The sequence below is a fragment of the Sebastes fasciatus genome, chromosome 6 (assembly GCF_043250625.1).
Source record: "Sebastes fasciatus isolate fSebFas1 chromosome 6, fSebFas1.pri, whole genome shotgun sequence".
Classification (NCBI taxonomy): Eukaryota; Metazoa; Chordata; class Actinopteri; order Perciformes; family Sebastidae; genus Sebastes; species Sebastes fasciatus.
The window spans coordinates 36042735-36055486 of NC_133800.1; the positions used below are offsets into that span (position 1 = coordinate 36042735).

Consider the following 12752-nt stretch of genomic DNA (forward strand, 5'->3'; position numbering starts at 1 on the left):
TTTGTTTCCAAGATTTTTTTCAGATTTTTTGTTTCGGATATTTTTCAGACTTTTTTTTCAGACTTTTTTTGTCCGACATTTTTCATATCTGTTTTTTCAAACATTTTTCAGATCTTTTGTTTCCTAAATTTTTCAGACTTTTTTTTCAGACATTTTTTCAGATCTTTTTTTTCAGACTTTTTTGTCTGACATTTTTCAGATCTTTCTTTTCAGACTTTTTTTGTCCGACATTTTTCATATCTTTTTTTTCAGACTTTTTTTCTGACATTTTTTCAGATCTTTTTTTTCTGACACTTATCAGATATTTTTTTTCACACATTGTCTTTCTGACATTTTTCAGATCTTTTTTTTCAGACTTTTCCTTTCTGACATTTTTCAGATATTTTTTTTCAGACTTTTTTTGTCCAACATTTTTCAGATCTGTTTTTTCGGACTTTTTTTTCGGACATTTTTCAAATCTTTTTTTTCGGACATTTTTTAGATATTTTTTTTCGGACATTTTTTATCCGACATTTTTCAGATCTTTTGTTTCTGAGATTTTTTTCAGATTTTTTGTTTCGGATATTTTTCAGACTTTTTTTGTCCGACATTTTTCAGATCTGTTTTTTCAAACATTTTTCAGATCTTTTGTTTCCTAAATTTTTCAGACTTTTTTTTCAGACATTTTTTCAGATCTTTTTTTTCAGACTTTTTTGTCCGTCATTTTTCAGATCTTTTATTTCGGACATTTTTCAGACTTTTTTTTCCAGACTTTTTTTTCGGACACTTTTCAGATCTTTTTTTTCAGACTTTTTCTTCAGACTTTTTTTCGGACATTTTTTCAGATCTTTTTTTTCGGACATTTTTCAAATCTTTTTTTTCGGACATTTTTTATCTGACATTTTTCAGATCTTTTGTTTCTGAGATTTTTTTCAGATCTTTTGTTTCGGATATTTTTCGGACTTTTTTTTCCAGATCTTTTTTTTCACACATTTTTCATATCTTTTTTTTCCAGACCTTTATTGTCCGACATTTTTCAGATCTTTTGTTTCGGATATTTTTCAGACTTTTTTTTCAGACTTTTTTCATATCTTTTTTTTCAGACTTTTTTGTCCGACATTTTTCAGATCTTTTTTTTCAGATCTTCTTTTTCGGACATTTTTTCAGATCTTTTTTTTCAAACTTTTTCGTTCTGACATTTTTCAGATCTTTTGCACACAGTGCCCATGAGGTGCCCATGAGGTCGCTACACCTTGTGTCGAGTGCGCACGCACCCCTGGTAGCAACGGCCCATCCATCTGCCAAGAGCATCGTCGCTTCCCATTTGAGATCCTGGTGAACAAAGACGACTTTGAGTCTTTGGAATGGAAAGATGGCTCCTACGGTTCAGTGCCTGCAAATGCAGTCTACACCTCCCCCAAAGACCTGACCTTTAACTCAGATGTAACCAGTGAGCACATAACTGATGTCAAGTATAAAACTGATAATCATCATATCATTCAGTATCCTCCAGAGATCTTGACCAAGTCTGCCATCACCAACAACAGCAACCAGCCAGTGACACAGACAGCCACCCTCTCAAAGACAACCCAAGTGGAGCAAAGGTGGGACACCAGCTTTTCTATGAAAACGGGCGTCTTGAGGTGCTGCCCTTCCCTCCTTGTGAGGATGAGTGTGCGCGGCTGCAGCTGATCAGCAATCAGGGTGGAGTATAAACCAGAAATGCCAACTGGAAACATGAATGCCAACTGGCCTTTCCCCTCAGTTCCTTATCAGCCTCGTAACCCCAGTCACTGACAGTTTGACAAAGTTGTTGTGTGCCTCATAACTTTGCTTTCTGTTACTTGTGTGGCAGGTGACACGGACCGGGAAAGGGGAGGGGCAACCATGAGGGAGGGTTGCCCATATAGGGCTACCTGCAGGAGGAACGTTGATTCAGGCCGGTGGAGTGAGGCAGGTACACACCTCATTCCACGTGGCAGACAGGGAACGAAAGAGCAGGAACAACTGGTTGGCTTAAGACATGATGGTGTCTTTGTGTATTGTTTTATGCTGTCAGGTTTGAATGTGTGGGACATGTCTTGTGTTCATGTAATTCAGACCTGTTCCCCTGCTGCGTTGAAGGCGGCTGGTAGTCGGTAGGAAAGTAGATCGACGTACCAGGTATTTTAAAGATTAGTTATGTAGTGTTTTAATATTTAGTTGACATGTATTTTAATGTTTGATAATAAAGTGTTTTAAGATTACTAATATTTGTTTCTCTGCAGAGCATCAGTCGGTCATTAGCTGCTCTTGCCGTGGGACTTTTTGTTTGTGTTTGTTTGTTTGCTTAGGGCTTATTTACTGTCTAGTCCGCCCTGGCAAGTGAGCCGGTGTTACGGTTTAACAGGCGACCCTGTTAACTGGCGACTTTCAGCCGAATGAGTCTGTGGTTGTCGTAGTTACGGCAGCTGTTGAAAGCAGGAAGAGAATACGTAGCTGTCCTCGTGAATGCCTCTTTGTTTAGTATTTCATTACAATGTTTAAACATACCGGATTGGTCTTTGGAGCTTTGGAGTCTTGTTTGTGGAAACGTGTCCGCTATATTCTGCTCGCGTTTGAAACGTTGCTTGTTATGATGAATATGTTGAAATCAGGAAGAGCAGCGTCGCTCTTCCTGTAAGCTAATACAAGTTTCTAAATACACATATTCGTCTTTGGAGCTTGTTGTAGTAAACATGTGTCACGTAGAAGAACCTCATCCCTTTAAGAAAAAAAAAATGAATAAAAATGTCAGGTTTTACGGGATTTGAACTCATACCAAAATCACAACTTGTGTGACAGACGGAGGTTTCCTCCAGTGCGCCACCAGCACTGAGGTGCTCACAGGTGAATGTCATATTCATCTCAAATATCACACGCTAAGTAGTCACTCTGAGACGCAGAAGGCAGCCAGATTAACTTGTGACCACACTGTCCGTGTACTTCAGACCATCTGATTTACAACACAAGTAAGTGTCTGTTTATGTTGTTGTTGTTGTTGTTGTTGTATTCACGTGGAAACATTGAAGTTTGAAGATCTCGCATCAGCTGCACCATAAAGAAAATGTTTTCAAACCAAAAAGGCACTAGATTGAGAATTGACCCAGACAACAACACAGGAGTCAAACACTCAAGTTATTTTTATTCAGGAGAGGCCAACAAATTTCACTTGTAGCCAATCAATCTGCACAACATACACATGTCTGTACATCCTGCTACTATTTAATCTTATATTCACAAAGCAGCCATTTAACACAGGTTCTTTCTAAGATAAATTATATATTTATGTTAGTAGCTATTAAATTTAAAAGTTAAGATCATCAGTTATAGAAAACATACATAAACATCTGCTTCCTGGGCTCAATCATCACCCTCAAGTCAGAGCAGAATATCAGTAGTGTCACTAAGAAGGTTCAGCAGAGATCAAATCAATTCAATTTGTATAGCCCAGAATTACAAATTTGGCTCTGGGGGCTTTACAATCTGTACAGGATCCGACACCCTCTGTCCTTTACAGTACGACCCTGTCATTGAATGAGGAAAAAAACCTTTGAACAGGGAAACAAATGTAAGAAACCTCAGGAAGAGCAATGGGGGGGGGGAATCCCCCTACCAGGATGTACAGACGTGCAATACATGTTGTGTGTGTACAGAGTAACGATATAATGAAAATATAACATGGACAATCCATATGTCAAAAATGGATGCATATATTGTGAACATAACATCATGTACGCCCTGCAATATTCTCTGCCTCTTCTCCCTTTGTGTAAATAGTATGTTTTCCCCTTGAGAGGGTCATATGTTGTGCAGATTGATTGGCTACAAGTGAAATTTGTTGGCCTCTCCTGAATAAAAATAACTTCAGTGTTTGACTTCTGTGTTGTTGTCTGGGTCAATTCTCAATCCAGTGCTTTTTTGGTTTGAAAACATTTTCTTTCGAAGAAGATCTTCAATCTTCACTATTTCCACGTGAATACAACAACAACAACAACAACATAAACAGACACTTATTTGTGTTGTAAATCAGATGGTCTGAAGTACACGGACAGTGTGGTCACAAGTTAATCTGGCTGCCTTCTGCGTCTCAGAGTGACTACTTAGCGTGTGATATTTGAGATGAATATGACATTCACCTGTGAGCACCTCAGTGCTGGTGGCGCATTGCAGGAAACCTCCGTCTGTCACACAAGCTGTAATTTTGGTATGAGTTCAAATCCCGTAAAACCTGACATTTGTATTCTTTTTTTTTTTTTTTCTTAAAGGGATGAATAGTTCTTCTACGTGACACATGTTTACTAAAATAGGCTCCAAAGACGAATATGTGTATTTAGAAACTTGTATTAGCTTACAGGAAGAGCGACGCTGCTCTTCCTGATTTCAACATATTCATCATAACAAGCAACGTTTCAAACGCGAGCAGAATATAGCGGACACGTTTCCACAAACAAGACTCCAAAGCTCCAGAGACCAATCCGGTATGTTTAAACATTGTAATGAAATACTAAACAAAGAGGCATTCACGAGGACAGCTACGTATTCTCTTCCTGCTTTCAACAGCTGCCGTAACTACGACAACCACAGACTCATTCGGCTGAAAGTCGCCAGTTAACAGGGTCGCCTGTTAAACCGTAACACCGGTAGCGGGCAGAAAGATCTGGGTATTGCCCTTTGGGGGCGGACTAGTTTCTTTTCTTTATTTTTGTTTGTTTTTGTTTTGTTTGTCAACCTGCCTGCTTCTCTACAGTGTATAACCTCACTCACGTTGAATCCCAGTCAGACAGCCAGGGCAGGCTTAAGGTGTGGGGTGGTTTTCAAATTGTTTGCAGTGAGATCAATCACGTGTGACTTATAGATGTGTGAATTCACTTAGCGTGGAAACCCCTTGATTTGCAGTGTATACCAGTGTGTAATTCAGCCCTGCCCTGTTAGTGTAGCTGGGGTTAACACAGTGAGTAGGTTACAGTGGGGAATATGAATTGTTTAATTTAATTTATGTAATTAAAACATATTTTAAGATTTGTCATTCCTTAGCCAGCACTTGTGGTGGGTGTTACACTTGTTTCGTGGAACCCTGTCACCAGTTACCTATCAGCCGATGGAGAGTGCTTCTCATAAATTTCAACCACTTAAAAACTTGAAAATGTGTAGTTCAGTAGCTCTAGGTTACTAGGAGAAAGTTAATTTATACAAACATTTTACGACCATTCACATAATTAGAAAGCAATCATTTCAACACTGCTTGAAATTATAATTAGAGATCAACTGCAAAAAATGATTTCCCATGAGACAATCTAAAGATGTTCGTCTTTCACATCATCAAAGTCTTGTTTTGCTGTGCTCGTGTTCTTTAACACAAACTCTGCCTTTTAGCTGTCTGAGTAGCTCAACATTTGATCTGATATTTTAAATAACAATACTTCTGTTGTGTTTCATCAGCAGCTGAAGCTGAGTGTTGCTGATGATGGCTACACCAGGTAAAGTGAAGCTGCCGTTACAGTATGATATTTCCATGCTGCTGTTTCTTTTCCAAGTGTCCTCATTTATATGTCACTTAAAATGGGATGAATAGACATTGCTTTTACAAAAAATGTAGGAATCGCCACCTTACCGTGGTGGAGGGGTTTGTGTGACCCTGGGAGCTGTGTTGTCGGGGGCATTAGCTCCTGGAGGGTCTCCCAAGGCAAAGTGATCCCAGGCGAGGGGCACCCTCTCCATTGGCCAGTTTTTGTTTTGCCCTATAAAGCATTTATTCCAAGCGTGTCTATTTTCAAAAAGCTTTGGGAATACATCGATTGATTTGGTTTATACTTAACATTGTTCCTATTTGTGCTTTCTCAAAGTGACCCTTGAACAAACCAACCTGGAATGGGAGACCTTTGACGGCTCTATCCCCGATGGAGCGGTTTCAATCTACAACGGATACGAAAAACGCACCGAGTACGTTGCCAAATATCGGAAAGAGCCCGCCTTCTTCTGCCCTGACCTGGATTCTTACTGCCACTACTCCTATGCAGGCAAAGAGCTCTGTCGCTCCACATTTGAGATCCTGGTGAACAAAGATGACTTTGAGTCTTTGGAATGGAAAGATGGCTCCTGGGGTTCAGTGCCTGCAAATTCAGTCTACACCTCCCCCAATGACATGTATGTTGGGAAGAACAAGTATGGTCTTGGGAAGGTACATGTTAAATGTAATAACTTCTTCCTTCCCTGTAAAGGTAAAGAGTATTTGTACAAGTACTACCAGGTTCTGACCTTTAACCCAGATGTAACCAGCGAGCACATAACTGATGTCAAGTATAAAACTGATAATCTTAATATCATTAAGTATCCTCCAGAGATCTTGACCAAGTCTGCCATCACCAACAACAGCAACCAGCCAGTGACACAGACTGTCACCCTCTCAGAGGCAACCCAAGTGGAGCAAAAGTGGGACACCAGCTTTTCTTTGAAAACGGGCGTCACGACTAGCATCACTGCTGGAATCCCAAATATTGCCTCTGAAACTGTTGGGTTTAGCGCAGAGAAAACCCTCCAGTTCTCGAAGGGGACCAGTCATACCAAGTCAACCACCCACTCTGTTGCTATTGAGTGCAAAGTTCCACCAAAGCACTCCTGCAGTGTCAGTATGGTGGCGTATAAGCACGGGGCAGACATCCCTTACACTGCACGCCTCAAACGCACCTACAGGAACGGGGACATCAAGTGGACGTCCATCACCGGGATCTACAAAGGCGTCCAAGTGGGAGAAGTCCGGACTGTGGTGGATCCCTGTGAACCTCTGTAGACCCTGAAAGCATAATGGAAGAGGCTCCATGAGTTACAGTACCTGACATATTGTATGTTGGATACCCGTAATGAGTGTTTTTCATTTTCAGTTTTCAGTTTTTCAACAACTTGTTTACCAGGCAACAAATGTATTGTTGAGGTTTCACCTATGTCAGACACACACACCCCCAAAACCTACCCTAATTCAGAGTTTAACCAATTAATTAATTAGTTTAATTGACTTACCAATTGAAAATTACAGAAATACTTGGAAACATTGTTGTGAAACTGAGGTGAATCGGTATGATTTATTTTCTTCTATTGAGCTTAGAGTGATTTAGTCTCAGATATGATTTTATTCCACATATATAATCCCATATGTCTTTGTGCTCATTTAATAGTGATAACAAGTATTTGATTTTATTTCATTCTTCAATATGTAATCCTGTGTGCTTTAATATTCACTGGTTGGTAAACATATGTAAGAAAGTTTCCTTCACTAAAGGTCTTACGTATCTAATAGTTTGTTGATGTTTAGATTGTTAACCATACATGGATCTGTATAAATAAGGGGAGACAACAGATTATAGGAGGCTTTTTTGACTCTGAGGATATTTTTGACTTTTTCTTTTGGGCATTTTGAAGCTTTTGGGGATCTTTTGAGATTTTACTGGGTGTTTTGGTTCCTTTTTGTATCATTCAATTCATGTAACCAGTAATCTTCATATTATCTTTAAAAACCAATAAAACTGGATTGTATTCTGTACATTCCAACCAAAGTCCTGTCTTGCTCATCTCTGAGGGTGTCTGCTTGGTGTCCTTAAGGTAAGGTAAGAGAGCCCTTCCCCTGGGATAGGCTGACAGTTAAAATGTAGTTGTTATGAATTACAATAGCAAAGTTGAATACTTGCTAAGGTTAAAGTTGTGTTTCCTTTGTCTTGACTTGCTAAATGGGGTTAGCTTGGATTATTTGATGTTCTACTGGTTGAGTTGTGTTTTATGTTGCTTATGTTATCAAGGCTTAAACATAGTTGTGTGTTTTGGTGTACATTAGGTGTTAGATTTGCATCCAAATTCGATTGATACATTAGACACATCATTCAAAACTAAAAACCTGTGTATGTTGTTTGCAACATTGAAATATCTACACTCAATTATCAATCACCTGCACCCAGAATGCACCTGTGAAAACACCTGTAATCAATTAGATCACTTAGAAACCAGAGCTTTACACTATAAATAGGATTCAGTTCACTCTTTGGTGTGCACAACAATGGAGGATGATTTTAGAGAGAGAGTCATACTGTTATGAGTATTGAGAATAAACCCATTACATTTGTGCTCATAGTCTACAGTTTATGCACAGCATGCTACACATGAAAATGCCAATGACTCTAGATAATAGTGTTTTATATTGTATAAAGGAAATATAAATAATATATAAATATAAAGGAAAATTTAGCTTTATTATGTTGAATTGGTGGTGATATTCTAAAGTCACAGTTTGATTGCCAACATATGTCCTGTCAGTATTGTATGTTGATGTCTTGTATACTAACTGCAAAAACACTAAACTATGACGGTCCTAATAATATGTTGTTTATTGATACAAATTATGAATAGATTAAGTAACTAGTAACTAAAGCTTTAAAGAGGACTTATTATGCTTTTGTGCTTTTTCCTTTAGTGCATTATGTAGTTTTGTGTGCATGTTTTAAGGTCTGCAAAGTTACAAATTCCAGGCCAACACATAAATATGCACCTGAAAATAAGTATAATAGGTACTCTTTAATATGTATCATAATATCCTCTTTTACCCGACGAACCCGGTACCGCCTTTAAAAACTTTGTAAAATGCTGGGGTGGTCTATTTTTCTGAATAGTTTCTAAAAGACGAGGCCTTAATGTGACTTAAACAACACTTCAAGTGGATTTAGTCCAAACAATGTTTGTTTGACAACGATTTCAATATTTTAGTTACAAAATCAACGCACGAGAAATTGTATTTTTACTTTATAATATTTTAATATTGAATGTACGTACTTGACTTTGGATCATTTTTTGTTATCTTATTTACATTGTTATTGATATTATTTGTTATTATCTAAGTTTGACTTGATCATATTTCATTATTATAATAAAACTACTCCATTTTGAGTCAAAACTATACACTTTAGCTGTTTTTTTTATTGATTTTATACTGAGCACAATGGTAGAATGTGATGATGCTCAATGGTAGAATGTGATGATGCTCAATGGTAGAATGTGATGATGCTCAATGGTAGAATGTGATGATGCTCAATGGTAGAATGTGATGATGCTCAATGGTAGAATGTGATGATGCTCAATGGTAGAATGTGATGATGCTCAGGGTAAATGTCGTGGCCAAAGGCTCCATTGTGGTCACATAGCCTCCTGTAGTGGATATCAGGAGTATTTTAGAGCCAGATTCACTTTCAAGAGGTAGAAAGGTCTCCAAAGTGTGCCAGATGGAGAGTCCTCCTGGTCCTATCCTGACTAAAACCTTTGTAGAATCTATGTGCTTTATGTTATTTATATCTGCTTTGGCTCAGTTGTAGTCGAGGAGTTGCTGAATGAATTTAGGTGCATCTCTGTGCACGGCATCATTGCGAAAATGGTGTTACCTACTGTCTGATCTAGAAAACAATTTAGGAGAGGATAAAAATGTACATTTTTGTCCTTTGGTTCATCCCAGTTTATCCACACCTATCCATAGAGACCAAGATCATGCATATAGACCTGGTAGTTGTGGAGCTATTACAGATTTATCTAGGAGAACCACACTTTCCAGCCTCCTATAGGGCTTAAGAGGATATGTGAACTTTGAGATGTAGTGGAGTATAAAGTAACATAAAATGGAACTGCAAAATCTTACCAATATGTCTAATTATTAGTCAAAATATCTCATAATAAAACATTTGACAAACTTGTGTAACACGAGGATGTTTAATTATTGTTGTAGACAGTTTTTCATACAGAAACATTGTAGGACAGATTATATACATCCAATTTAAATACAGATTCCCTGGGCAATAAGACAATGTGTTACTATAATTGTATACAACTTAAATACAAATTTTGATATTCCTTTATTCAACAGTTCAATACAGATCTATTATAACACAATCTTAAGGATTCATTGTCATGCCTCTACACCTCTGGCTATTCAACTTTTAAATGCAACTTGATATTGTGGAGTTATTCAGATGTCAATTGTTTTAATTAAAGATAATTTGCAATGTTTAAATATCCTAAATCCTGACATGTTTTGTTAACTGTACGTAAAACGTGTTTGAGTGCTTAATTTTCAAAAAGAGCACAATTCAGATTGGACACGGGTTGTCCTGTACTCTTCAGTTTATAGACAACTTCACATGGAAGATCCGGCTGCTCGTCTGATTTCTGCAGAACCTCCTTAACTTTAAAGACCTCGTAAGGAGGAATCAGCACTTCTATTTCATTCTCGAATTTAGAGTGCATCGAGACGTCTGCTCCCTCGCACGTGATGATCTCAAAGCACGACTTGGTGCCAAAGACTTCGGCGTTGGGGTAGTCACCCTTTGAGGTTGAAGTGAAAGAGCCAAAGCGAACTGGCTTGTTGACGACATCCTGGGGAAAGTAGCCGTTGACTCTACGGTAGACGGTGAGACACTTGTCCTCTCCATCGGAGAGCTGTGACAGCCTGCGAGCGTTCATAGACTGAATGGCGTCAGTCAGGAGGAAGTGAAGTGCGTGATACCCGAATGTGGTCTTGTACTGACGTCCCTGGGTCCGAACGGCGTCATTAAGGGGACGATGCATGTCTCCTTTGATAAAGGTGTAAACATAAATGGCTAAAGTCTGCTCTCTTCCCACAGCGGGGATGGTCTTCTTCCATTTCTTATTGTACTGGGTCTCTGCCATGGCCCAGGCCTCTTTGAATTGGGAGTTCTTGTTCTTCTCATTCTCCAGGTATTTGGTCGTCACCGCCTTCGCCATTTCGTTCCGACAGCCAGAGTACATGTCGTCGACAGAGTTCGGAGCCATGTCCAGTTGAAGTTCAGCATTGTTGCTCGGTCCAGGTTTGTTGTTGCTCGGTCCAGGTTTATTATTGCTCGGTCCAGGTTTGTTGTTGCTCGGTCCAGGTTTATTGTAGTTCTTAAAAAGAAACAATAAACATTATAAGAACAAATATTCTTGTTTCATGGTCATCTTACCTACAGATGTTGTGATGGCAGCTTGTTATAAACCGTCCACAATTGCCACTTCTAGCAGGATGTAAAGGTTTCTGACTCACGTAGGCTTCCTCGCCAAAATTTAGCAAAAGTTTGGAGCGTTATTTAACCTCCATCACGACAAGCTAGTATGACATTGTTGGTACAGATGGATTCATCAGGTTTTCTAGTTTCATATGATACCAGTATCTTCACGCTAGCTTTAAAACTGAGCGCTACAACCTAAAAATGGCAAGCTGCGTTAAAGAAATTAGTGGAAATTTGTGTTAACGCGTTATCACGTTAACTTTGACAGCCCTAATAATAATATGTTATATATTGATACAAAACCTAAATAAAGTAACTAGTAACTAAAGCTACAACATGACTAATTACCTTCATTCTAACGCATATCAAACATTTTCAGAGATATAACACAATGTCATTTTACAATGAGAATCAAATACACTGTAAATAATACAACATGGCTCTTACAGATGTTACAATAATCATCATACAGTGTAGGCGTACCATTGCAATTCCTGTAGAGACTCCATAAATGAGGAGCACCGCCGTCCAAAGCGCCATCGTTGCCATCCTCCACCAAAACCTGCAGACAGACACAGCTGTTAGATTAAATAATCTCTGTGGAGTCGAGCAGAAACACCTGTCAATAGCACGATATGGTCTGTGTATACTGCCCTTATATAGGGAGAAATTAAGGAAGTTCAACAGTGGGTGTAAGATACAGTAAGACAGCTCATTATAATTCTATACAATGAGGAAGAAATAAACATGACCATAAAAGGGAAAGTAAAGACTTATCTTCAAGTCGACTCCAAACCAGGTGACGAATCGAGGTTGTGAAAGAACCAAAGAGTCGTCTCTCCTGTTGAGAACAGTTTGAACTGGAACAAAATGATATTAGTAAGGTTTCATTTCATGACAATGAAACTAATATCTGTTAAAGGGGACATCCCATGCTCATTTCAAAGGTTCATACTTGTATTTTGGGTTTCTATTAGAACATGTTTGCATGCTTTAGTGTTCAACAAACACTCCTAAAAACCTAATGAATCCATTGGTACCAACCATGGCAAGTATGACAAGTATACAGAAAATTCTAAGTATACTTGGCTTATACTGAAAAGTATACAGAAAAGTATATTTTGCTAAGTACTATAAGTTCTCTATTAAACTAGTAGTGTACTGGGAGTATACTTTAAAGTGTACTTCCATAAACTATAAAGTGTGCTTCAAGTACATACAATTATACTCGCAGTATAAAAACTATTAAACTAGTAGTTTACTGAGAGTATACTTTAAAGTGTACTTTCATGAACTATAAAGTGGGCTACCAGTATATGATAATACTTACATACTTTTACTTCAGTAAGGTTTTGAATGCAGGACGTTTGGAGTATTTTCACAGTGTGGTATTAGTACTTTTACTTCAGTATAACAACGATTAAACCAGTAGTTTACTGAGAGTATACTTTAAAGACTTTCATTAAATAAAAATTGGGCTGCAAGTATATAACTAGTAAACAAACAGTATACCTATAAGTTCACTTGTAGTATTGTTCATATTATAGCTGCAGTACAAAATACAACTTGGTTGTAAACTAGTTGTGTACTCAAAGTTTACTACTCTCACATTTAAAGTATACTTAAAAGTATCTGTTCATATACTAAAAAGTGGGCCAATTTAGTCCCAAGAAGTATTTAAGTAGTAAACAAGAATAAAACTAGTAAACTATCTGTATACTT

At 38.1% G+C, this 12752-nt stretch overlaps 2 protein-coding genes and 1 long non-coding RNA gene across 4 annotated transcripts in view; 1 reads left to right on the forward strand and 2 right to left on the reverse strand.

Moving 5' to 3' along the window:
• LOC141769981 (uncharacterized) overlaps positions 1–12752 on the reverse strand; it is a 65526-nt gene that overhangs the window by 47480 nt on the left and 5294 nt on the right. The gene's annotated exons all lie outside the window — the stretch shown is intronic.
• LOC141769973 (natterin-3-like) lies at positions 1861–6936 on the forward strand. 2 transcript variants are annotated; one of them, XM_074639526.1, is made up of 3 exons: positions 1861–1989; positions 5440–5477; positions 5844–6936. In XM_074639526.1, exons 2-3 carry the CDS (start codon positions 5462–5464, stop codon positions 6785–6787), a joined length of 960 nt encoding a protein of 319 aa, XP_074495627.1. In that variant the 5' UTR covers positions 1861–1989; positions 5440–5461; the 3' UTR covers positions 6788–6936. The 2 variants fall into 2 exon arrangements, with proteins under 2 accessions (XP_074495627.1, XP_074495628.1); XM_074639527.1 differs by having other exon boundaries at positions 1930–1989; positions 5443–5477.
• On the reverse strand, positions 9253–11798 carry LOC141770230 (erythroblast NAD(P)(+)--arginine ADP-ribosyltransferase-like). The gene is made up of 2 exons (XM_074639870.1): positions 11514–11798; positions 9253–10926 (listed from the first exon to the last, which is right to left on the reverse strand). Exons 1-2 carry the CDS (start codon positions 11577–11579, stop codon positions 10090–10092), a joined length of 903 nt encoding a protein of 300 aa, XP_074495971.1. The 5' UTR covers positions 11580–11798; the 3' UTR covers positions 9253–10089.

Coding starts and splice junctions, on each gene's coding strand:
- LOC141770230 (XM_074639870.1), bottom strand. CDS start 11,579: ATGGCAACGATGGCGCTTTGGACGGCGGTGCTCCTCATTTATGGAGTC. Junction 10,927..11,513: donor TCTCTACAGGAATTGCAATG/GTACGCCTACAC, acceptor TTTCTTTTTAAG/AACTACAATAAACCTGGACC.